Raw genomic sequence first — 25,692 nt, 5'->3', positions numbered from 1 at the left:
TGATTCAATGGTTTGCTCCCAAGCATTTAATAAGTTGCAGGCATTAAAACATACTTTAGATACTCACAACTCCCTGGAGATTTAATATCCTTGTTCTCAAAGGATATTAGAAGAAATCTCCTTCCCTGGCTTAGCGGTTGCTTGCTTTTAAACTCTGTCTTCCCTGTTCTATTAGGCATGTGAATCACCTTCAATTGGTCCATTGGTTTCTGATCTATAAAGGCAGAACTATGACAGAATCAGGCAAGTCAAAGGAAGGGCTATGGCATATGAGCTTTCAGGGGTAGAACTTGGCAGAATCTAGTGTTTACCATGTATGAAACTGGCTGTACTGGTTAACAAACAGCATACAGTTATATTGTGTATAATCATTGCCTTGCAGGAGGAAGAAGGGCAGAATACAAGTTGCAAGGTAGTAACAATAAAGTAATAATTGGATCAGAGACCAGTAAAACTCTGTTTTGTGATATGCTGAAGGGTAGCAATTGGAACTTCTTCTTTTCCAGAACTTCTTTTCATTTCCATATTTCAGCTCAAAGGTAGTAATAAATAAATAAGCACAAGTCATGGTGCTTTTTAAAACCATTGTTGGTCTTCTGTGTTGCCTGAACCTACTTGTGATATTCCACCCTGCTAGGTTAGAAACCATAAGAAGAAAGAATGGTTTGTCCTGTGGTTACTCCAAACCACCACACTTCATACAGCATATGTCCTATGTGGAAAATCACTTTGCAGTTGCTCTAATAAAAGTTTTAAGTTTTATACTTTAGAATATAGAAAACTGCCTGTTTCCCTTCTTCCTTCCCTCCATTCTGCAGTTTTTTCATTCAGGTCCCTTCTGTGAAAAAAGGAGCCCCACATCTGATATTCAGTGATTGGCAAATCGCTTTCAAATGCAGAGCACAGCTGGCAGGTGATGATACAGTGCAACTAGTTTGATTATTCAAATACTGTCATTGTCTTCCTGCAATCTCCTACCTCTGACTGTAAAAAGCAAACACTGAAACTTGTTAAATTCTGGATCTCCTGATTGTTTTATTTTGATACATCATGTTTTCCTGATGTCTGTAATGGTTTCTCAATATTTCTGTATTTTCCTTTTTGTGCTTCGATTGTTCTTGCATATCACTCATTCAAAGTCTCATCCCCTTCCCTGCAAAAAAGCATATGGGACTGCTACTCCATAAAACACTCTGTACATATCCTGTTTCCTCATAGCAGTCTGAACTGGTATCCATCAGCACTGTTGTAATTTAGGGATGCCTATTGCTGTAAATAAAACTGTTCAGTGCTTGATTGTATGCTTCCACTGAATCTGTGTATTCATTCCAAGCAGGTCTGACATTCTGACAGTAGAACAAAATATCCATGAATAAATAGAACTTGAAGTGGAGGTCTTTGTCCTGGATCTCCCCTGCTGATTTTAAACATTGTTAATTAACTGTTAGAGCTATGAAAAGGCAACGTTTTAAAAATATAATGCAGAGTCCTCTAAAAGAAGATCTCTGCTAATACAGGTGGTCACTGTAATAGATTTACAGAGGTGCATCCTGTGCAAGTTTAGACGGGGGGGTGGGGAAGCCTACAACTCCCAGCATGCCTCACAGCTGGCTCGATAAGCAGGCATCCTCGATAAGCCGAGCTGGTTCTACCTAGCCATAGATATGAGAATTGTACAATTGCTAGGCAGGATTCTCTCGCTCGCTTCCTTCCTTCCTTCCTTCCTTATTTATTTGCTGTAATCTCTATAGCCTTTTTGCCCATAAGAGGCTACGGTCTCCAATGCCTTGAGACTTCCGAATCCCCATCTCAACCCTTCAAATCCTCCATGTGCGGGGCAAGAATATGGAAATAAATAGGAAGCTTAGTAACCTCACGTATTGTTCCTGAAACAACCAGGCAGCAGTATAAATTCTTTGCAACACTTTCGAATAAGCATGTCCTCTACCTAAAAGCCGGGGGAAAAAAGAACGTTGGGTAAGGACTTCTTGTTCTTAGCAGCACTCGCGTCTTTTTACCCCTAGAGTTGGAGCTGCCAAAGCAGCGTCGCCGAAGTTTCTGATTCAGCCTGGTTGACTTGCCTGTTTGCACCAAGAGTGCATTTCCTCAGCAATGGTCCCGCTAATGGCGGATCCTAAGCTATGCTAATGGAAGCCTGAAGTCAGCACTGTGTGGACTCCGAAGGAGGCGGCGGGAAATCTCTTTGGTGCGTCTTTGAGAAGAGGAGGCTACGGTGGCCGAGAGGACTCAACCGACCCTGAAAAGCGAAGCGCAGGCGGTTCGGCGTTCCGTCCAACATGGCGGCGCACCTGAAGAAGCGCGTCTATGAGGAGTTCAGCAAAGTCGTGGTCCAGGTAACCGGGGAGGCTGAAGGAGGCTCCAAGAGCGCGGGGGACAGAAGCGATGCGGCGAGAGAGGACGGGAGCCTGCCGGGCTGGAAGGGGCAGGCGCTGGAGCGGGAGCGAAGGGGACCGAAGCGGGCCCAGGGCTGTCAGTGCCTCCCCACCCCCGTCTCTCTAGCGAGTATTTTATACTCTGCCCCCTTTCCCTGCCAAGGACCGAAGGCGCTTATCGAACCCGCCTTCTCCCTTTCATCCTCACAACAGTCCTGTGAGGGAGGCCAGGATGAGGGCCGTAACTGGCCCTAAAGTCATCCAGGCTAGAGCCCGGATCTCCCAAGCCTCAGACTCTCCTTCCTAATTGCGCTGCCCTGGTAACAGACCATCTCATTTACACGAGCGCCAGAAAACAATGGCAGTAGGGAAAGAGCTGTGCTGAATCGGACCAAGAGTCGCATCTTGTCCCGATTTCAGTTCACACAGTGCCTGCAGGAAACCTGCAATAGCACATGAGTGCGACTGCACCCTCTTGCCCACATCCCCCCGCAGCTGGTGTACCAGGCACGCTGCCTTTGATACTGCAGGGAGTATGTAGCTCTCAGGACCAGTAGCCATGAATGGCTTTCCCTTCCCTTTTTAAAGCCTTCCGGATTGGTATCCTGGACTTCTGAAGTCTTATCTTTATATCCTGACTGTCCCTTAAGCAGTTTACACGCACCATCTCCTTCACAGGGTTGTTGTAAGAATAAGCAGTTTATTCTTATAACAATCCTGTGAAGTAAGTTACATGGAGAGTCAGTGACTGTCCCAAAGTTATTCAGTAAGTGGTTAGAACCTCTGTATCCTGGGTTTCAGTCCAGGGCTCTAACCACTCTGCCACGCTACCTCTCACACTGGTGTTGAAACCTTCAAAGAGATGGACCCAAACTTAAACTGAATTTCTATCAGAAGAGCCAGGGTGTATCAGACCCAGGATGCAGCTTGTCCAGCATTCTGTTCCCATCTCTCCAGCCTGAGTCAAGTTCTTTTCTGTTTTGACAATCAGAGCCCACCTCTGCTTTGTACTTAGTTTTTTTGATACAATGTTTCCCTTGGATTCAGCAGTTTGCCCTGTAGGAGATTAATGTTTTGTGGGAGTGCCTGTTGATGCGAAAGGATTGGAGACCCCTGTTATTCCAACCATGTAAAAAAGTGCGAGAGTTACTGGCCTGAAATTATTGTTTATTTTTAATAGGGTATGTTTGGGTATGTTGTTATACCAGCTGTGGAGGAGATGGAACCTGCTTCCTTGTGGCGAGTGTGGAACCCAGGTCATTAAACTCTTAGCAGGCTACTATTCATTTATGACATTTGTCTAGTGCTCCATAACTCATAGGGCCCTCTAGGTAGTTTACAGAATACAGTAAGAATAAAACACCCCAAGAATAAAATAAATTAATACCAAATATGCAACAATTGAGAGCTCCAGGTGATTAAAATTAGTTCATGGCATAAAACAGCGTGAGTAAAACAATATTAAAATCCATCTATATATTAAAATATCTGGTGAATAAAAAGGTCTTTATTTGGCACCTAGAAGAGAACAAAGTCTGTGTCGGGAGCACCTCTTTGGGGAGCATCTTCCGCAAATGGGGTGTAACCACAAAGAAGGCCCTTCTCCTGACTGTCAGTCCCTTACTTCTTTAGCAGGTGGTTCTTGGAGAAGAACCTCCCTAGACGATCTTAAGGACTGGGTAGGAACTTATGGGCAAGGCGTTCATTCAGATACCCGGCCCCCAAGCCATTTGGGACATTTCATTTTAGTGTCAGCACTTTGCACTGGGCTCAGACAGCAATGGGTAGCCAGTGCAGCTGGTAGAGGGCTGGAGCAGTACGGTCTCATGGACCAGCCCTCGTTAAGAGCTGTGCAGCCTTGTTCTGAACCAACTGAAGGACCCGGATCATTTTCAGAGGCAGTCCCAGGTAGAGTGTGGTGCAGTAACCCAAGCATGACGTTACCGGGGCATGGAGAACTGTGGCAAAGCTCTGTCTATCCAGATGGGGACCTTGTTGAAAAACCGTGGCTGATAGAAGCTGCTCCTGGCCACCGTCTCCACCTGTGACCTGAGGGACAAGTCTGGTTCAGGAGTACCCCAAACTACGCACCTTGTCCTTTAGTGGGGGTGCAGCCCCATCCAGGACAGGTTGAAAACTTCCCAACTGGACAGACAGTCTACCTACTATAAAAGTCTCTTCCCCCAAGTGACTTAGAAACAAGGGATGTTTCTGAGGGACAAGCTTCCCTTGTTCTATGGCCAACATGGAAACCAGACAGACAGATGGAGAGGTCCACCCCTGCCTCACCCACCTCCTCGCTTGCTCGTCCAGAAGTCCTTGTTGCTTATGGGAGCAGACAAGTTCTTACATTTTATTTATTTTTATTTATTTATTAAAACATTTTTATGCCGCCCCATTCGCCAAAGCCTCGGGGCGGCTTACAACAATAAATTAAAAATAATTATAATATTTAATTGCAAAAAATATAAACATTAAATTAAAAATACAAAAATACAATATAAAATAAGCCACCCTGGCCAGATAAAATCCAGTAATATTAACAGTTAAAATGCCGCTTAAATAAAAAGGTCTTCGCCTGGCGCCGAAAAACAAATAATGACGGCGCCAGGCGGACCTCTCTGGGGAGCGCATTCCATAACTTTTTCCTATGTAAACTCTCCTTCCCGTGTTAACCTTCCGCATATCATATCCACACATGTTGGAGTTCAACAATAACTGTGGGGAGCTGCACATGCAAAGGTTCTCCCCCCCTGCTTTAGGATTTGATGTTGTGATTTTTAAAAACCTTTCTTCTGAGTGCTGCCTTGAGGCTCCAGCCTGTTTACTGGAAAACATCACCGGTTTTTCACATTGTCCCCAGCATTTGGGCTGACCCTTGCCTGCTTATAATATTATATGCTACACTCTGGTAGGAAAACAGCATGAGTCAGTAATAGTGGTAAGAAGCTTATTCCTGAATCAACTGGTGGGAAGGAACCTGCTGCTGCTGCTCCCCTCTCTTTGTGAGCATGCAGTCTGATGCTGTGTTCACGTTTCAGCAACAGCAGCACGAAGACATTTCCGCGAAGAAACTCCGGCTGACCAAGCCAAGCAAGTCAGCAGCGCTTCATGTGGATCTGTGTAAGGCTACCTCCCCAGCAGATGCTTTGCAGTACCTGCTCCAGTTTGCCAGGAAGCCGGTGGAAGCAGAGAGTGTGGAAGGAGTGGTCCGAATCCTGCTGGAGCATTATTACAAGGTTGGATGACCACAGTCCCGTGCAAAATCTTTGCAAGGCATATAGGCACCGCCTGACAGGTGGCAGGAGTAACTGTCAGTCAGGTGCATGAGGGCCCTTTTGCCTGTAGAGCAACCAACTGTTGCTTGCCTGAGTTTTAATGACATGTTTAATGCAGCATTTAAAAGCAGCTTTTTCATATTTTAGTTGCTTAGATATTTATATTTTCTTTTTAAATTATTTTAAGGTATTATTGCTGCTTTTAAAGCTTTCTTTTAAAATGCTTTCATGTGTTGTTTCATTGGTTTTGTCGCATCAGGTTTTTGTTATGCATGTTGCCCTGAAAACGTCAGTTATAGAACGACTCATAAATTGCATAAATGAATAAAAATTGGAATAAGGGAATAAGAAAATGGCTAATATGTACCAGCTTGCGCCCCAGCCTGTTTAGCTGAGAAGTGCCTTACTGCATTGTTTGGCCACAGTTCTCCAAGGCTGAAGATACGAATTCTTGCTAGAGATAAGATCAGTGGGTTAAGATGATTGAAAGGCTGAAGCAACTCCCCTGTGGGGAAAGTTTACAACATCTGGGATTGTTTAGCTTAAAAAATAAAAGGTGGGTCAGAGCTGTCTTGATAGAGGTGTACAAAACCATCCATGGTGTGGAGAAAGTTGATGGGGAGAGTTTTTTCTCCCTCTCTCAACCCTGGAATGCAGTGGGGTCTTCCCATGGAGCTGGCGGTTGGGAGCTTCAGAAGAGATAAAAGGAGGACATCTTAAATGGGGGAGAGTTGAATTATGGAATTTACCACCACAAAATGTAGGGATGGCCATCACTTTGGATGGCTTTAACTGGCGAACGGGCAAATTCATAGAAGAAAAGGCTATCAAATGGCTACTAGTCCCGCTGGCTCTATACTGCCTCCAGTATCAGGGGCAGATTCTGGGGAACACGGGTGGGAGAGTGCTGTTGTACAAACCCCGTTCGTCGCGTGTTTTGTCAAGCAAGCCAAGCATCACCTGGTGTGGAGAGAGGCTGGGAGGGAAGAAGGAAGGAGATACTCTTCTAAGCCCCACCTTTTGTCGCCGTAGGAGAACGATCCTTCCGTCAGACTGAAGGTCGCTTCCCTGTTGGGTCTGCTGTCAAAGACTCCAGGATTTTCTCCTGACTGCATTCTGGATGATGTCATTAACACCCTCCAAAATGAAAGTATGTGAGGAATCGGAGGCAAGGGGATGGTTAAGGTCCTTCCAGCTTTTATGAGGGTGTGGGGGAGAGAGGTTGGTCTTACATGAATGCATGAGTTGGTTGATTGATCTGGCTTAACCCCGTATTGCCCGGGCTCTGCTCTGACTAGTGGCAGGCAGAGTCCTGCCACAGTGGTACCATCAGGGCAGGACCTTAGGGCAGAGGTCCGGGCACCCCTTTGCAGGATGGGCTCCTGCATGCAGCATGGCTAGCTTGCCAGCGTTGGACGTAAGCAAAAGAATACCCATGATCATCTAAAGAGCCTCTTCTCACCCCCATGTGTCTAAAATCCCCTAACTCTGCCACCGCATGTAAAACATGCCTATTGTTTTCCTATTAGCAAAGGAAAGCAGTTGTTCTTTTCTTGCCTTCCAGATTGCATTCAAGCTTATTTCCTTGCCAGATGTCTCATGAAAATCCTAGCGCCTGGCCCAGAATCTCTCTTTTCTCCTTCCAAATTAAGGAACACTCGCAAGGTTCGGTAGAGATAGGTCTGGCTTCACAGCCTGGTGTGAATTCTGCAAGTCAGCAGAATTCTCTTAAGCCTGAATTCTGCACGTTTCTTATTTATTTATGGGAATTTATTCATTTAAACCATTTCTATGCCGTCCTTTGCATAGCCTCAGGACGGCTCACAACAAAATAAATAACCATATAAAATACAATTAAAATTCAATATTAAGCATTAAAACATTCAATCATAACAATTATTCAAGATTAAAAGAAGGGAAGAAAAAGGAGAAGAAGAAGAGAAAGAATTACTGGATGGTTGTATTATGGTTGCTTCATCCTTGCTCTGCCTGTATTTCCAACCTATATTTCAACCACAGGACGTTTCCTTTTAAGGTCTCCGTATCTCCACTCAGAAAGATCTTAGATAGTTTGCAGCAGGGTTTCAGGGTACCTTCCCTGAATCCCTTGAAAGTTGTTGTATCAGGTGAGCTGGAGATGGGGCAGTGTAATGTACTGGTTAAGAGTGTTGGACTGGGAACTGGGAGACCAGGGCTCAGTCTCCTCTTGGTTTTGAGGCTCCCTGAATCACTGACTGTCATGCCATAAGCTGTGTCATGGGTTTGCTGTGAGGATTACGTGGTAAGGAGGAGGGTCCTGTATGCTGTCTTGAGCTCCTTAAAGAAAAGGTGGGATAGAATGGTAGGGAAAAAAATCTAAAATTAAGGCATGAAACTCTGGCCCATGGCCTTGTGTCCAAAGCCCTCTGCATGGGATCAGTGGAGAACTCCGGGAAGAGTTCTGTCCCTTCGCTGGCTGCCTGTGAAGGAGGAGAAGAGCAAAGGGAGCGGCTGGAAAAGGGGTGGTTTGCCCCACCCACCATTTGGCTCCACCCATGTGTGGCCTTGGGCAGACAGATGCACGCCCAGCCCTGGATTGGGGCTAGAGGGACCTGTGGCTTGATGCAATATAAGGGAAGCTCATGTGATTTTAGTGTCCTCACCCTAATTTGATGGTTTACCTATGCACAAGTTGAGGAAACCTGCACAGGAGTGCAGACGCAAGTACGCAGGAGGGCTGTGTTTGCCAAAAGCCGAGTCTGCTATGCTTTAGAAAGTGGTTGTGTGGGGGGGACTATGTCCTGGACGCGAACCTGCGGAAGGCACCACCAGGTTCCCTTTTACTCTTGCTTGCAGAGTCGCACCAAGTGCTCGCTCAGCTGCTGGATACGTTGCTGGCGATTGGGAAGAAGCTCCAGGAGATCACCCCAGTGAGACTGCGCCTGGTCGACGTAGCCTGCAAGGTAGTTGGGAGGGTTGCCCAAGGGAGGATGCTCGAGCGCGGGGGTCCTCGAACCTTTCCACCAGTTGAAGGCTGCCAGTGCTGGGCACGGGCTGGAAAGGTGGTGCTGGCGCTGTGCGCGGGCTGGTGCAGGGCCGGCACATGCGGGGCGTGCGGCAGGGTGAGGCGAGGCACGGGTGGGGGTGGGCACGTACTGCCAGGGGAGGTAAGGTGTGGGCAGGCGCGTGCACCCGGCAAGGAGAGGCGAGGTGGGGGCGGGCACGTGCTGCGAGGTGGGCGCACGAGGCAGCGGCCTGCTCGCTTGCAGGTAGTTTTCTCCGAGCAAGCAAACTGGTGCCGCCTCATGCGCAGGGTGAGGTAGACGGCAGCGGGTGCGTGCGTGGGCGTGGCGGGTCCAAATGGGCATGGCGGGCTGGGTCCGGCCCCTGGGCCGTAGTTTGAGGACCCCTGCTCTAGTGGATTGCCCCTCTGGCCCTTCGCCAGTTAAACAAAAATGCTTCTTGCTTTGAACCAGGTAGTTGCCTTTCAGCAGCCAATGCAAGAGCTCTGCTCGTCTGGGTGGGAGGATGCCCATCTGCTCACACAAAGGGGCCTGCAAGGGTGGTTCTTGGAGAGAAAAGTCGAGGGTTAGAGGAGCAGACAAAGGTGGGGGCCAGCGGTGGGTGAGGAGAGTGGGGATGGCGGTGTACACCCGACGTCGCCAGAGCGCTCCTCAGACTCCTCCGTGTGGTCTGATGGCAGACATCTGCCTCCTAGCGGGTCTGTGGTCTGTCCCCCTGAAGGAGAGACATTCCAAAGAGTGTCTTCTTTCCATTATGGCCTTCTCGGCCTCCTGCAGCAGTACGATTCAGCTAAACGTGTGCTGCATCTCGAAGCTGCCCTTTTCAGAGTCCGCTGATGACAGAATAGGAGGAAGAAAGCGCTGTGCTTTGCCTCTTTTTCGTCTTGGCTCCCTAGCACCTGACGGATTCCTCCCATGGGGTGAGAAACAAGTGCCTCCTGCTGCTCGGCTGCCTTGGCACTGTGGAAAAAAGTGTCCTGAAAGAAGCCGAAAGCCAGCCTCCCAAAGACGTCCAGAAGATAATCGGGGATCACTTCCGTGACCAGGATCCCCGGGTGAGGACTGCAGCGATCAAAGCGATGGTAGGTATGGATGGCACACGGCAGAGTCTCTGCTACACAAGAGTAGCACCGGGAAGGACTGTGCGGTCACTGAACTTGTGGGTGTTAGTTATCACCATTCTAATCCGCACAAATCGATCTCAAGCAACTAAAAATGAAAATGCCATTTTAAAGCCCATTACACACATATATACGGAGAATCATAGAATAGGAGAGTTGGAAGGGGCCAGACATTCAGCGGGGTTTATTTGCAGGAACATGGGCAATGCTTTTGTCAACGTAAGTGTATAATGCCTTCAGGTTGCAGAATTTGGTAGCTGGTGATGCCTTAACCTGTGCACCTTGGCTTGTTAATTTTATCAGTCAGGTCTCAGTATTGATATCCTGTATGGCTAAACTCCTGTTGGGATAATTTTCATAAAAATGGACCTACTTCTTGGTTTTTTCCTTTCTAAAATATATAAATTAGTATCTTTGTTGATCACTATATTATAATTTTGGTGAATTTGTCTTTTTCCTGTAGCTCCAGCTCCATGAAAGGGGATTAAAGTTGCAGCAAACCATTTATAGCCAGGTAATTGGGGTACAATATTTTTAACAAGGTCCCTATGAGGAAGGGTTAAGGTTAGGGTTGATGAATGTGATGCGTTTAAATTTTCCTCAGTGGTATCTGTCGCCAGAACATAGCATCTTTAATTTAAAAGAACAGAACTCAAGTCAATGCTATCACTCCACTGTGCTATTTATTAGTAATGCTTATACAACACTTTATATGATGAAATCCCTAAATAGTTCCAGTGGCTTAGATTGACATCCTTAGGTCATCATGACTTGTAAATATAAAGGAAATTCAGAGCTGCCCTGGAAGCGTCTGTCTTTCTGCCACTTCATCACAATGAAGACTTCTTTCTGTTCCCGCTTTGAGAGATCTTCCATGAGGCAGTTTATTAAAATCGACTTTAGCCCAGAAGTGGCTTTCTGGAAAGTGGGACACAGCGAGGAAGGTGCTTCTTTGGTGGAATACTACAGCCCCGACGATGTTACGATTTGGACTTGGAGGGCATCCTACTAATTTGGTATAAGAACACACGAAAAACCATACAGGATCAGGTGCTGGTCCACCTCATCCAGAGTTCCCTTGACGTGGTGACATCCTGTTGCCTGTGGGAAGCCCGCAACAGCACTGTCCTGCTCCTGTTTTCCAGCCATTGGTATGGAGAGGCATGCGGTCCCGGATCTGAAGTGATGCTTATCCATCATGACCAGTAGTCGGTGATAGCCTTATTCCCCCTGAATTTCTCTAACCCGACTTTACAGCCATCCAGATTGGTGGGCTTCTTATATTAGTGATTTTCCCAGTTTAGCTATGTGCTCTGTGAAGAAGGTATTTCCTTCTCTCTGTCCTGAACCTCCCACCACTTAGCTTCATGGAATGACCCCACTGATTTTTACTGATGTGAGAAGTGAACATAAATGTCTCCTTATCCACTTTCTTTACCCCATGCATAATGTTATTCCACTGCTGTTCAGCCCAGATCCATGTAGGATTGCTGCCAGAGGGCTGAGGGAAGCTGCATCTTCAGAAAATTGCTTCATCCACGGTACCTCTAGGTAGGATAGTAAATTTGCCTGCTGAATCCCAGAGAGTGCCCATCCGTGTTTCTCCGGCAGCAATTTCGCATGGATTTGGACTGCTTACCAAAGGAATAAAGAGCAGAGAGGAACCATTTCACACTGTGCTAACATTACCTCCATTTGCAGGACCCTGCTGAATGGGGTTTGCTTGGAAGGGGAAAAGGAAGAACCCCATAGACTGGGCGGAGGCACCCCCAAAGCTCTGGGTAGCGTTTTCAGTAGGCTTCAGAGAGGAGGTTTTTGGAGGTGTTACACTGGCTTGGTCTGAAGGGGTGAGAATTTCAGCAAGGATTCTGTTGTTTCCCTGTTTTGCATTTCCCGGTTCATCCAATGTGTAAACCGCACCCTTCATAGAAGAAGTGAAATGGCAGCATGAAGTGTAGATATTGAGGAAAGCGCCGAAGCGTGATCGTTTTCTGGGCACTTTTCCTTTCAGGCTTGTAAGCTCTTAACTGATGACTACGAACAGGTTCGCAGCGCTGCAGTTCAGCTCACGTGGGTCCTTAGTCAGCTTTATCCGGAAAGGTAAGATACTAGGTAGCCCCGAAGGAGGATGTGTTGGTGGGGAATGAATGACTCTGGGGGCTCTCAGCAGTCCTAAAAGGGCTCTGTGCAAGGGGGCATCAAGCGCCCGATCTCACCGTCTCGGCTTCCGGATGCACAGTCCACCCTAAGCTCTGGTTAGCATCATGATGTCACTGTGTGATGTATTTAAGGTGATGGTGACTTTTCTAAGGCACCGTGCCTAAGCTGTGTCAAGAAAGGGCTTTGATTTTTTGCCAGGCCTGCTGTCCTAATCCAGCCTGGGCATGCCTGACTGAATATGGAATCAAGGCACTTCTCAGCAATTACGTTTAAAATAAAGGCTTCACAATTAAAACCTCAGTGCATTTTAAAACAAGCTAAATGAAACAATTCCTAGGCTGGACAAGAGCAAAAGAAAATAAAACTTTGGTGGAATAAACATGGCTTAACTGCTGGCTTAGGAGACGTCAGAGAATCTAACTTTCCTTGTGAGAGAGTTTGGCGATTATAGTATCACTGGCGAAAAGGCCTATTCTGTGCTTTGGCCACTGCATCCTTCTTGGCAAGGGAACACAAAGCAGAGCCTCTGAAGATGAGCACATTTGACAGGCAGGTGTGTGCAGGCACGGTCCTTCAAAATAGGTGTGTCCCAGGTAACAGTGAGCAGCTTGAACTGGGAACAGAAATGAACTGGGAGCCAGTCTACATTAGATAACACCGGAGAGGTAGGGTCAGAAGAATGAACACCACTAATAAGTCTTGCCACTGCATTTTGAACCAGCTGCAAAATACTTTTTTACTGGTAAAGTCGTAATTTTTGCTGAATTGTTAATTCTCTGGTTAGCTGGGCTAGATTCTTAAGAATTAAAATATGAACAAAATAATGGCATTGTAGCTGTGAAGTTTATTAAAATGTATTGGAAAGCACAATCTGTCTGTTGGAAAAGATAAAAAGCAGATCAGCAGTGGTTTTCCATGTTGTGGGATCCTTGTACCCTGGGGTTTTTGGTTCTCTTGTCACATAGTGTACAGTGTCTGATATATAGTATACAGACGCTCATGAGACCTATTTTGGTATAGATGAGATATAAATGTTTTAAATAAATAATTGATAGAAACATAGAAACAGAGTGAGTCAGAAGGGGCCTCCCAGGCCATCTAGTTTAACCCCTGGCTCTAGCCAGCTCCGCTCATGACATGCCCACTATGTGCACGTCCAGCCTATCCTTGAACACCCGCACCAATGGGGCCTCAACCACCTCCCGTGGAAGCCCATTCCACACCCTCGGGGTCCTGACTGTCAGGAAGTGCTTCCTGGCATCTAAATGGAACCTGGGCTCCCTGAGCTTTGCTCCATTGGAGCGTGTCCTACCTTCTCCTGGAGGGGAGAACAGGTCTCCCCCTGTGGTGACGCCTGGGTTTTGCTCAGATAAGCTAAACTGGGCAGATGGGTGAGGTCTTTCTACTTTGGTTCTCTAATTTTGGAGGATATAATATCGAATCTTTCTCAGCCACTCGGGCCTGGCAGATAAGAACAATTCTTGATGGAATACACTGATGTTTTTTCCCTAGCATTGTCCCAATCCCTTCTTCCAATGAAGAAATCCGCCTTGTAGATGATGCATTTGGAAAGATTTGTCACATGGTCAGTGATGGTTCATGGGTGGTGAGAGTCCAGGCTGCTAAACTATTGGTAAGTTCCATTCTTCTTAGGCTGTTAGAGGAGGTGTCTTGGGTTCTTCCAGATGTGTTGGCCTACAGCTCCCATCGGCCCTCAGCATTGGCTATGCTGGATATGGCTGCTGGGAGTTGTAGGCCAAAACATCTTGCTTATTACATTGGTATTAGAGGACTGCCAGCTGTAATGTTACATTCCTATTCATATATGAAACACTGTGTTATCCTTTTGATTTATCCTTCACTTGCTTCCATTGTATATGGCTTGGAGTATTGGGTGGGAACAATTGGAACAAGAGGAAGAGCTGCCGTATTTGGGTCCTTAATGTGAAAAAGAACGTGTGTTTATTGGTTCATAATGATAACACCAGTTGTATATCCAGGAAATCCATTCAAGTCCTGCCAGTTGGAATTTCTCACTCTTTACATCTGCAGTGACCTTAAGACATACCCTAGTTGTGGTTCACAGTGCCCCTACCTAACCTACATTTGAAACCATTCGTAGCACGTGGCTTAATTAATTAATTAATTACATTTCTGTACCAACTCATAACTGAAGCTTTCTGGGCACGTCACAACAATTAAAGCACTTGAATCATCATTTTCTCTCAAGTTTCAGCATTGCCTACAGACTCCATTCTCCCCGCCCACCATGCCTCTATTAATAGTCTGCACCACAGGTAAATAGGATGTACCCTGGGGGGGGGGGAGAGGGCCTCTTCCTTCAGTCGCCCACCCCCCCAATCTGCACCACAGCCCTGCCACTCAGATGGAAACTTTCAAATTGGAAGAAGCAGCAAAAGTTGTGCATCACTCAGTCTTTTTCAGTGTCTTGGCTAAACATTTGTGTATATTGGCAGTGTGCTAATTGGCAGCAGGCACCACAAAACACTTCCCATTGATTTAGTGGCATTCTTTTCCAGTAATTTGAGGGAGATGCTGACCCAGATGGCTTCAATGAGAACCAGACAGATTTGCAGAGGAGGAGGAGAGAAGGGTGGCTAAATAGAATCTCCACACTTAAAGGCAGTCTACCTCGGAAAACCTGAAGTGGGGAGTGGGGAGGATGTTCTTTAATGCCCCCTTTCAAACTCCTTGGAAGGTCAGGCTGGTGACTGTGGAGTACTGTGTAGGGTGAAATAGACCAGAATTGGTAGAGCTAGGGCTGCAGAATTCAGCCCATGTGGGGTCCCACTCCTGCCCTCTGGGTTTCCCAGAGGCCCTGCCTTACTGCCATGGCTCAAGCGCTTTCTTCTGACTGCCAGTCATTCAGTATTTTCCCAGTTTTAGAAGGCTGAAATGGCACTTCTTGGTTACTGACAATATGAGCTTTAAGGTAAAAGAGGCTGGTATTTGGCCTTGCTCCCCTTTGCCCTCAGCCCCTCTTCCTCAGTCCCATTCCTCTTGGGAGATAATGAGGTAGGGGGAGTCCTGCTGTACTGGACCAGACAGCATCCTATGTCCCACGGTGACCGACCGACCATTCCCTGTGCCTGCCAGTTCCAAGCCCTCTTCCTGAAACCACCATCCAATCCAGATCCGTGTGTCTAGCAGGTTCTGCTGCTGGACAGGCAGCGCTTCAGAGAACGCTACCCTGGACCTCCTGGGTGTCCACTTCCTACCTGCATTCTAGCACTGCATGATTTCCTTCCACACCTGTACCATGGCTGTTGATTCCTTGCCACTTGAAGGCACCAGCTTACCTTGATGAAGCATGGGGTGCTCTGCCTTCACGCTCAGTAGAGCGGCTGCTTTACCTGTGCTGTGTTCGAAACCATTTTGTCCTTGACTTGTTTGTTCACCTCTCCCCACCTTTGTTCCAGGGATCTATGCAGCAAGTCAGTTCTCATTTCTTAGAGCAGACGCTGGACAAGAAGCTGATGTCAGACCTGAGGGTATGGAAACATGTTTTTGTTTTGTTTTTCTGTATGTGCTAACTATGGAAAGCTAGAATTTGCATAACAACTTTGTTCTGGCGGCCTTCTTCACTGTGTTCTCTTCCTGTGCCTACAGGAGGCTGAACACTGGCTTTCTGATAGCTGGAAGCCTGTGAAATGTGAACCGCAGCTGCTTTTGTTTAGCCTTTGTATATGTATGATAAATCACCCCAAGCCATTCCCATTTCATTGGAGAAGGATGCCGTGCTCAACAGCTTCGAGATGAGACTTTAAGCAAACGTTTTAGAGAATATGTGCAACTTTTTGGCAGCATGTCATTCAAATATGGATGCAGGAAAAAAGGGGAACGAAAAATAGTAACACCTCTGGTGTGCTCTCATTTCTGCTGCACATCTGCCTTATGCATTGGGCACGCACTGTGGCCGTTAATAATAACAAAAATGTGCATTTATAAGGGCACCGTCCACTAAGATCAACTGCCACTGAAGTTCAGAGATGTTACAGCAGAGGATGGCTGTGCTCTAGGGCAGAAGCGGGCACCTTGTGACCCTCCAGATGTTTTGACCTGTTTTGCCCTAGGGATGACAGGAGTTATAGCCCAAAACATCTGACAGATGACACCCAAAGGAAGGCTGCCCCCAACAGAAACATGGTTGTGTACATCAGAAGTGTGCACAACACTGCATGGTGGAGAGAAGGAGAATAGAAGATGTGTTTCTCCTTCTCCCATAATACTAGTACCCAGTGAGGTCACCCTATAAAGCTGAGATTCATGGCAGAGAGCAGGAAGCTCTTCTTCACACAGCGCATGGTTAAATGAGGGGATTCACTTAATTTAATTTTAATTTAATTTATTTATTCCAAACGCCTTTATAGTGACATACTCTTGTCCCGGGTGTGGGTTTCCTGTGTGCAGCTGGCTGGTCACTGCATAAATGGAGAGCTGGGTTTGATGGACCCCGAGTCCAACCAACGTGGGGTCTCTGCTGTGACTTTCCTCTTTGTTTTGGGTACAGCGCAAACGCACAGCCCACGAGCGAGCCAAAGAACTGTACAGCTCAGGGGAGTTCTCGAGTGGCCGGAAATGGGGAGATGATGCTCCCAAAGAAGAAGTCGACACCGGAGCAGTGAACTTGATCGAATCGGGGGCCTGCGGCGCTTTCGTCCATGGCCTGGAAGACGAGATGTACGGTGAGCAGAGACGGGCAGTAGCATCTCAGTTGTGCTCCAGTCCTGGCCCAAGCGATCTCATGTTTAGCGTAAAGCAGCTCCGGTGCAGTGCAGGAAGTGCTTGCTAGGACAGTGGAGCAAAGCAGCGAGTCCTCCTCCTCCGTTGCTGTTGCCCTTGCCGGTGCTGGTTATTTTATATTGAAGACAGCTCGAGCTGCCACCTGCTTCGAGCATTTCTGATTCAGTCCTCCACCTTGCATTTGACAGCTTGACTTGTTGGCAAAATTTCTAAAAATGTACATATCACCAAAGAAGGAAGAGCCTGGCAATTTTAATAGGGAGATGGTACTACAGCTTCCTGGAATGAGAAGGCAGTTCACTCCTTTCTCTTTCAATTCCTAGTCCGGAAGCTCAGCAGAATCAAAATCTCTTCAAACAAAAAACGGGTTGGGGAAAACTGGTATCAGTCAGTAGACAAATCATAGCACACAATGTAGCAGTGAATCAGTAGCTGATCAGGTCCCTGTGCATCACCTGTGAGTAGCGAGAGTGCAATTGACTGTATCAGCAAGCATGCATTGCACCTATCCTGTCCATAAGGTAGCTGTTGATCAAAGCTCCAGATTGCATTTTTGCTTCTGTGCCTCTTCAGAATAATAGCCCAGTTACTTTAATTTTATTTGCCCCTCTTGAATGGTAGCCAAGTTTGATCTTCCCAGTGCCCATGTTCTGAAATTTTTAAAAATTAGGTGGCAAAAATGCTGAAATGAAGTTAAATTTCAAGGCTGTGCTCTTCCATGGGAATAATTTCCCTAATGAAGTCAAAACCACATACAGTGGAGAGAGAAGAAACTGTAAGCCTGAAGGAAGAAATCTCAGACCCCTCCAGCGCCTGCCACTTTGAATGCTTTGGTATACCCTAATCAACAAGGGAAAGGGGGTCTTAATTGGAAGAGACCCTAACTCTTTTTTTCCATTTCTCTTTTCCCAGCAACAAGGAGGGACAACTCTGAACTGACTTTGCTCTGGATCAAACCACGCCAGGTTCTGAAACTGTCGTTCTTTTCTTTGTGTGTTTTTCAGAGGTTCGTATTGCTGCTGTTGAAGCCCTCTGCATGCTGGCCCAGTCCTCGCCCTCTTTTGCGGAGAAGTGTCTAGATTTTCTGGTCGACATGTTCAATGACGAGATTGAAGAAGTGAGGCTGCAGTCGATTCACACCATGAGGAAGATTTCCAACAATATCACTCTCCGAGAGGATCAACTGGACACCGTTCTGGGTGTCTTGGAGGCAGGTTCTTCACTGCTTTTCCTCCTGTTTTTCCCATTCATGATGGTCCAGATCCAGCCCTCTGGGGTGGCCCAGAAGGCCTACCCTTTCCCCCTTTTCCTCAGCCACCCATTTGTTCCCTGGTATTCCAGTTTTTCTGCAGTTCTTTCTCCAAAAGGTTGAAATGTCTCTTCTAAAGTTATCAGAAGCTTTAAGCTACAAATATACTGGCGTTTTTGTAGTGTGGCTTTGCCCCGTTTGCTTTTGTTCCTGCCCACCAGTCATCTGCTTCTGTTCTGGGTCTGTGACCAGTAAATAATAATGACCACCTTTGCCCAACAGCAGCTCGAGCTTTTGTGTCCTTTCAGGATTCTTCCCGAGATATACGGGAAGCCCTCCACGAACTGCTGTGTTGTACCAACGTCTCAACCAAAGAGGGCATCCACCTTGCCCTGGTGGAGCTCCTGAAAAACCTCACCAAGTATCCTACTGACAGAGATTCCATCTGGAAGTAAGTGTGGTTGGCTTTTGACCCCATAAGGGTCCTGATGGCTTAAACAGCCTTTCCCAGCCCGTTGCCTCCCAGGTGCTGGCTGGGGGATGCTGGGAATTGTGGTCCAGCACACCAGTAGGGTACCAGGTTTGGGACCCCTGGCCTTAGGTTTATGAAGTTTGTAAATGATCCAAAGCGTGAGACAGGAGATGTCTCCATTATCTCCCTATCTTGACGCCTGGAAGTTTCTACAAAGCTGGGGGGGGGGGTGTGGTTGTCCAGTATGTTGGAGGGGTTTACCAGGATCTGCTGGGAAAATGGACTCTGTGATGTCCTCCCTGTTTGGCACCTTCTTGAGATTTGGGATCAGAAATTCAATAAAAAGCCCATGCTTAAATCCCACTCAGGTCCCACACTTGGATTCATCTGTGTGGCCCTTTCACCACGTCTTGTCCCTTTGCGCTTGATGAACCTTTGCTTAACTGATTATATGCCAAGGCGTCTGCTAGTTGTGATCTACAACTACGCCAAGATCCTTCTCACTTGCTGTTGAGCCAAGAATCCCCCATTTTGTCACAGTGCATTTGGCTCCCTTTTCCTGGGTGAAGAACTTGGCATTTTTCCCTACTGAATTTCATTCTCTTGTTTTCGGCCCAGGGCTCCTACCTACCAAGAGTGCCTTGAATCGTCTTTACTTTTCCGTGGTATTAGCTGTCCCACCCAGTTTTGTGTCATCTGCAGATCCAATAGTCCTTCCTAGCACTTCTTCATCCAAATTGTTAATAAAAACTTCAAAGAGCACTGGGCCCATGACTGAGCCCAGTCACGGAATGGCCAACCTGGTGCCCATGGGCTCTCGCAAGCGGAATAGGAGTGCAACAGCACCTTTCCACCCAGGTTTCCAAGCAACTGGCACACCTGGGGTGGAATCCAACTGGTGCTGATGTGCCTGACGGTTCTTTCACACCCCACCTATTTGGTTGTGCAAATGGCTCCTGCTGCTTGCACAACAGTGGTCCAGTGCTTCTGGGGCTTCTTAATGCAAGTTCTGTGAGCTGCCATTTTCCAGAAATGTTTTGGGCTTCCCCTAAAAAGAGCGAGACACCCCCCCCCCCCCGCATACATGGTGGGCTCCATTCATGGGAGGGAAGTGGTGCAGTGGAAGGGAATTGCAAGCGGCATAAGAGCCCCAGTGGGTTCTGCCCACGAACATTTTCCAGGGTCATTCAGCTGTTTTGTCTTGACATTGTCCATGGTCGTTTTGCTTGGGCGATTATGAAAAGGGGCTCTGGAAGGGTTTTCATGCTCACCACTTTGCCTCTGTGTCTCGTAGGTGTTTAAAGTTCCTGGGAGACAGGCATCCTACGCTGGTGCTTCCACTTGTGCCGGAACTGCTGGGGACTCACCCCTTTTTTGACACCCCAGAACCTGACATGGATGACCCAGCTTGTATCCTCTGTCCTTCCTTCCCCTCCTCTGTATGTTCTGCATAATGTTCAGGTTGGATTTCGTGGCCACGGCAAACCCTGGTTAAGGACCCTGATTTGTAGAAAACCAGCATGGGGACCTTGGATTGAAAGGAGCTTGTGAATCATGGTTTATGCTGGTGCACTAGCTAAACTGATGAACCAGCTATAAAGCTGGTGCTCTAATTCTGGTGGCCGCACTGCTTGAAAACTAAAGAGGTAAGCAGACAGAAAGTAGAAGCAGACAAACAGCTCTAAGTCAAGCTTTGTCTGACACATGTCTGAAAAATCAAACAATGGTTCGAGTGCAAGGTTTGGGGACAGACTGGAAGCGACCCTCTACTGCAGGGGCGGGCAGCATGGAGCTAACGAGGAGTGGTTTCGTGCTAACATTCAGTGGCAAACTGCTTTGGAGACTGGAAAGTGGCGAAATTGACTTATTTTCAGGCTAAATGTGCTCTTTCTTGAGTATTATAGCAGTTCTGTTTTTTTTGGCCAGTCTGATGTCAGAGTCTCTGAAGCTGGAGATTGGTCTGGACTGCCCAGTCATCAACCCTTCCTCTGTAGGATGTGTGGTAGCATTATCTCAATATTCTGTAGCACAATTCCATCTTGTGCGATCTCTGATTTTTAAAATACTATTTAGCCTTTGCTTGGGACCTCTTGGGCAAAACATCTTTTCCGGTATTACTTTTACAAGTGGCTAACTGCCTATTTCAAACACTTTTTTTAGGTGCCTTCATTCTACTTTCTTCTATTGTCATGGTTGCTTCACCTCTATGAGCTTGTTCTCTACCCATGCAGACGCTTAGTTTATAATTTAGGGCTCTTAGTTTCCCTTAACCTGTGGAAAAACAGATATTGCCGTCTTAGTTCTCATCTTCAACGCAGCCAAATCCAGTCCAACGATGCTGGCGCTGTTCTCAGACCATACCTTTCGGCACTATGTTTACCTGCGTGACAGTCTCTCCCACCTTGTTCCTCCCTTGAGAGTAAGTTAGGCATTGGTGTTGGAGTAACTCTTTGTGGGGAATCTGTGTGACCAGCCCCTTTTCCTCACCCGGAGTTGAGCTTTTCATTCCAGTAGTTCCAGCCTGTCGTACTGCATGTATGTTCAGACAAGTGGAAAAATGCAGCTCCATTTTAGGTTGTTTGCTTGGACTGCTCAAATTACCTGCTCCAGCTTGGGAATGTCCGGGCACCTGGACATGCTCAGGCTGCCAAGGTTTCCTAACCTGAACCCTAACCGGAAGATTGTCAATGCCCCAGCAGCCCTAGGGAATTCCATAGCATGCAGATAGACTTCTGAAGTCCGTCTCTCCCTGCCTGCTGTGTGACTGCTGCGTCTGGTTGCCCACTCGTGTTGATTTCCAGTCCCAGCAGCTGGGCGTGGAGCCCTGTTTTCCTAACCCCAAGCCCCAGCTCAGATTGTCATCCCAATATTTCCATTCCACTCAATTGCATGTAGACTCGGACAAGGGCAAAACTGCAGTTCTCGGGTTGCTTGGACCACTTAACTTGCCTCCCCGTGTCGAGAATTTCCAGGCCCCTGGACCTGCCCAGGAAGCCAAGCTTTTCTAACTTCAAGCCCAAGCAGAAGCTTTTCCTAATACCTGATGGGAGGTGGCTTCTTCTTGATTCTGTCCTGGAGAACAGTTGCCGAAGTGCAGAATCTGTGAGTGGGCTGCAGACAGAAAATGTTTTCTTAAAAAGCACGATGCCAGAAGCATCAGTCTGATGGGTACAATCTGCTGAACTTGACTTTTCATCCCCCTTCTAATTTTCGTCTAGCTGCCTGGGAAGAAGCTGGTATCTTCACCCATGTCTTCCAGTCTTGCACTCCAGGAAGACCCTTCCCAGGAGTTTCTGCAACAGAGCCTCGAAAGAGTTTTCAGTCTTCAGCACCTCGACCCGCAGGCTACTCAGGAGCTCCTTGAGCTTACGATTCGGTGAGCATTTTCTCAAACTGAGGAGGGTGCAATGATCTTTTCCCAGTTTGGAGCGACCAGTGTGATTCTGTGTGCCTTTCTCTTTGCAAGTTCCCTTGGGCCTGAAGTACCACACCTGCTACCCGGGACTTTATTAGCAGTGTGCTTTGGGCCTCAACCTGGGCCCCTAATGTGTTGCACAAACCTTGCGATCTCTACTTTGAGGTCTCACTTTTTGTGGTATGATACATACTAATTCTGGTATAGTGCTGGAAAGGCCTCCTGCTTTTGGAAGAGGCTTCCTGGGGTATTTTGAGATGACAATTGCATTGCTTTATTCACTGAATTTTATGAGTCACAGAGGTGGCTTTGCCTTCTACTTGTAGCCCTCCTGTGTTTCTCAGCACTCCTTCTGGCTTCTGTCTTAACAGCAGCAAATAACCAGTTAATAGCTGCATGGTGCTGTTTGATCGGTCGCACTGGAAGCACCCTGCCCTTTGGTTTGCAGTTTGAGCCCCCCTGTCAAAACATGGATAGGCGGCAGATTCAGCGTACGTTTTATCCTCACTCATAGATGCCTCCCTGTGCCAAGCTAGCGGTTGGAAGCCTTTGCTAGCCAATTAGGGCAGAATATGCTATATTTAATCCCTGGCCCCTGCAAATTGCAGCTTTTAGCGGTTGCCTTCCTCTCAGCTGAGTTGGCCATTTTTTCTGGGTGGCTGTGGCCTCTTGGCCTGAGCACAGCCTTGAATCAAACTCTCACCTGAAAAGATGCAGGTCAGGCTCTCCCAGTCATTCCAGGGGTGGTCGATTTGTGCTACCAGTGAGCAAGCTTTGTGCTGCTGCTCTGTCTTCTTTCCTTGCAGATTTTCCACAGCAAAAGTCAGGAGAACTGCTGGGAAAAGGCAGGTGTGGTACTAGTTGAAGGTGACAATGTCCGGACCCCCACAATAAAATTCTGCCGATGAGGCAGAGCAATGGCACCATACAAGTCTTGTCTGGAAGCTGCCTGGCTTGCAACCCACTTCAGCCTGTGATGCTTTTTTGGGGGTATATCAGCCAGTACTGCTGGAGGGGTATGAACTCACGGAAGCATATTCTCAGAAGATAAGAGGCTGCCCTAGATTGAGTAGGACCTTTGAGTCTGTTTAACCAGCATTATTGACACTGACTGGCAGCAGTTGTCCAGCGAGTCAGACAGGGTTCCTGCAAGATCCCAGTGATGAATGTGGGACCTGTTCCATGCTAAGCATATGCTCCGCCATGCAGTGGCAGCCTGTCCCTCCGCATGTCGTGAGCGGAGCCGGCTGGAGCCGGGGGTCAGACTAGATGGCCCGGGAGACCCCTTCTGACTCGCTCTGTTCCTATGTTTCTATGTGTTTAGCCTTCTCTCAGTATCTAACCATTTCTCTTCTTTCTCCTCACCCCTTTTCTTTGACCAAGGGACCTCCAGAGGTTTGGGGAGCTGCAGTCCGACTTGGCTGGGATGGCTGACTTCTCGGCAGCTTACCTGCGATGCCAGCTGCTTCTCATTAAGGTGTGCCTTCTTCTGGACACCTACCTGGGCCTCATTACTGCATTTTTTATGTCTCTTAGGGAGAGATGCTTCTGCACGTATTTATTCATGCATTTATATGCAACATTTGTTTACCACTCCATATCTAGACAGAATCTGGAATGGTGGGCAAGATAAAAGAATAAAAATACTGCATTTAAAATTTGGTAACATTAAAACTGAGGGCGGACATCCAAGAAAACCTTTCTGAAACAAAAAAGTCTTCAGCCAGAACCAGAACTCTCACAGTGTTGGATCTGGCCTGACATCCAGAGGCAGGGAATTCCACAGGAATGGAGCTATCACAGCAGGCTGCTTTCCTGGTGGACTCCGTTCGGGGCAAAGGCCCATGCAGAGCCACCAGGAGCATCCCATCTGGTGAACCAATACCTGGGCAGGTTGGTGAGGAAGAAGGCGCGCTCTCATGTACGCTGGCCCCAAGGTGTTCAGGGCTTGTACACTAGTGCCGGATATTAAGCCTGACCTGGCAGGGAACAGGCAGCCAGCGGAGTTCCTTCAGCCAGGGAATCGCGTGCTGCAAAGAGGCAGCTCCGGACAACAGCCGAGCCGCTGCCTCCTGCAAGAGCTCCGGCTTCCGCAGCGGCCCTAAGGGCCGCCCGCACTCGGTGCAGCGCAGCAGCCCAGTCCTGAGGTCACCAGCGCCTGCGTCGCTGCGGCCAGGCGGCCTCCGTCCGGGAGCCACTGAGCTGGCAGACCAGCTGGAGATGCTGAAAGGCTTGCCCAGCTCCTGCAGGCACTGGGACTCCAGCAACAGCGGTGCATCAAGGAGCCCCCCCCCCAGAGAATGAGCCTGATTTCTCAGAGAGGGTGCAACCCGTCCGGAAGAGGCAGTCAGCTCGTCTCCCAAGCTCGGGGACTGCCCCCCTCCCCTCAGGGATGCAGGTTCGGTTCACTGGCCCTCATCCAGCCCGTCACTGAGTCCAGGCACGGATCCAGCCCTTGCTCAGCCTCCCCTGTTTCAGTTGTCCCAGCGAGACAGAGCTGCGCATCATCAGTGTGCTGACAGGATGCGGCTCCAAATCCCCCGATGACCGCTCCCAGAAAGTCAGCGCCACTGGGGGCAAAACGGTACCCTGCAGAACCCCATATGCCAATTGCCAGTGGGCCAAAAAATACTCGCCCAATGCTATTCTTTGAACTTGACCCTGCAGGTGAGTCTGTAACCATTGTGACAGTCTGCCTCCAAAGCTAGTCCCTGAAAGTCGGACGGTGAGTGAGTAACGCGCACGTGATTCAAAGCCAGTGAAAACGGAGTGCACGCTTTGTCCTTTGGAGGAGGAAGTCCCCTTCCATTTGCTCAGTGTGAAATTGCCCATTTGTTACTGCCTGATGACAGCACGGGAAGTTTGGGGCTCACAGAAAATAGATTAGCTAACCAGAATTGGGATTCGGTGCATTAGCCAGGAGCTGGCTCAGCAGCTTCTGGAGCTCTGGCTGTTGCTGGCTTTGCAGAAAAAGCTATCTCCCTTCGGCATCTCCCCCTTAATGCTGTAAGCTGGGTACACCATCCATAAAATTTGGTTTTGGAGACGTGTCGGTAAGTCGATGGAGATATTTGTCTGGTCTTGCCACTTCTTTGGGTACCACAGGGCAGAAGTGTCACAGCAGGACAAGCGTTCGTGCATAGCTTCGCCTGATGATGGAATGCCCCATTCACTTCAGCGTTAGGGGATGCGCAGCTAATTTAGTTCGTTTCCCGAAGAGTGTTGCTGGGAATTGGATGCTTATCAAGCCTTCGCCGAACTCCGTGCTTAGCTGAATGTAAAGGAACAGAGTGCTCCTGTACATTGGAAACTCGGAGAATGAGCAAAACGTCTTCCTCTGTTCTGCTGTATTTTGTCTCTTCAGTTATGTCAGTTGCTTTGGAGTAAACCAAAAACAAGATGCAGCAACTAAATCCAAAACTCAATTGAAGCATTAAGTAAAGATGAAGAAATGGCTCTCCTGCCATTGGCCCCAGCCTATTTGGAGTGTTAAAGGGTAGGGTACCTGAGGGGTAGATTTGTCCTGCACATACTTGCTTGGTCCCCAGGACCATTTTCGGAACCCTTCCTGCCTTCTCAGCTGAGGGTGCCAGCTTGGAGGCGGTTGTCTGAAAGCAGGGTTGGCTAACTGCTCGGGGCCCAGGGGCTATCGCTGCCGCACCTAAGGTGCTGTGCAGATTACAGGGTTCCCACTGTTTAAAAGGGGGGTTTCTACCAAACTTCAACAGGAAACCACTCTGAAGTGCTGTTTCATTTGTTTGCAAGCTAAGAGGAAGCTAGCTAAATAGCTGCCAAGGTTGGCAATTTTTGGAGGGGTAATTTAAAACAAATGATTAAT

At 47.9% G+C, this 25,692-nt stretch overlaps 1 protein-coding gene across 2 annotated transcripts in view; it reads left to right on the top strand.

Annotated features, from left to right (window-relative positions):
• Positions 1-2,261: 2,261 nt before the first annotated feature.
• Positions 2,262-25,692, top strand: part of INTS4 (integrator complex subunit 4) — a 34,489-nt gene continuing 11,058 nt past the window's right edge. The window contains exons 1-16 of one of the 2 annotated variants that reach the window (XM_044450167.1): positions 2,262-2,354; positions 5,435-5,632; positions 6,704-6,821; positions 8,507-8,613; positions 9,570-9,755; positions 10,258-10,308; positions 11,806-11,894; positions 13,467-13,587; positions 15,395-15,466; positions 16,486-16,660; positions 17,723-17,928; positions 18,276-18,418; positions 19,734-19,849; positions 20,725-20,858; positions 21,658-21,815; positions 23,238-23,331. In XM_044450167.1, the coding sequence (XP_044306102.1) occupies positions 2,298-2,354; positions 5,435-5,632; positions 6,704-6,821; positions 8,507-8,613; positions 9,570-9,755; positions 10,258-10,308; positions 11,806-11,894; positions 13,467-13,587; positions 15,395-15,466; positions 16,486-16,660; positions 17,723-17,928; positions 18,276-18,418; positions 19,734-19,849; positions 20,725-20,858; positions 21,658-21,815; positions 23,238-23,331 (2,025 nt within the window). In that variant the 5' untranslated portion in view covers positions 2,262-2,297. Of the gene's footprint in view, positions 2,355-3,582; positions 3,650-5,434; positions 5,633-6,703; positions 6,822-8,506; positions 8,614-9,569; positions 9,756-10,257; positions 10,309-11,805; positions 11,895-13,466; positions 13,588-15,394; positions 15,467-16,485; positions 16,661-17,722; positions 17,929-18,275; positions 18,419-19,733; positions 19,850-20,724; positions 20,859-21,657; positions 21,816-23,237; positions 23,332-25,692 lie in introns of those variants that run through there. The other variant, XM_044450166.1, reaches the window with a different exon arrangement.

This window comes from Varanus komodoensis, unplaced genomic scaffold, assembly GCF_004798865.1.
Source record: "Varanus komodoensis strain SLA01 unplaced genomic scaffold, ASM479886v1 scaffold63, whole genome shotgun sequence".
Classification (NCBI taxonomy): Eukaryota; Metazoa; Chordata; class Lepidosauria; order Squamata; family Varanidae; genus Varanus; species Varanus komodoensis.
This window is presented reverse-complemented; position numbering and strand designations above follow the sequence as displayed.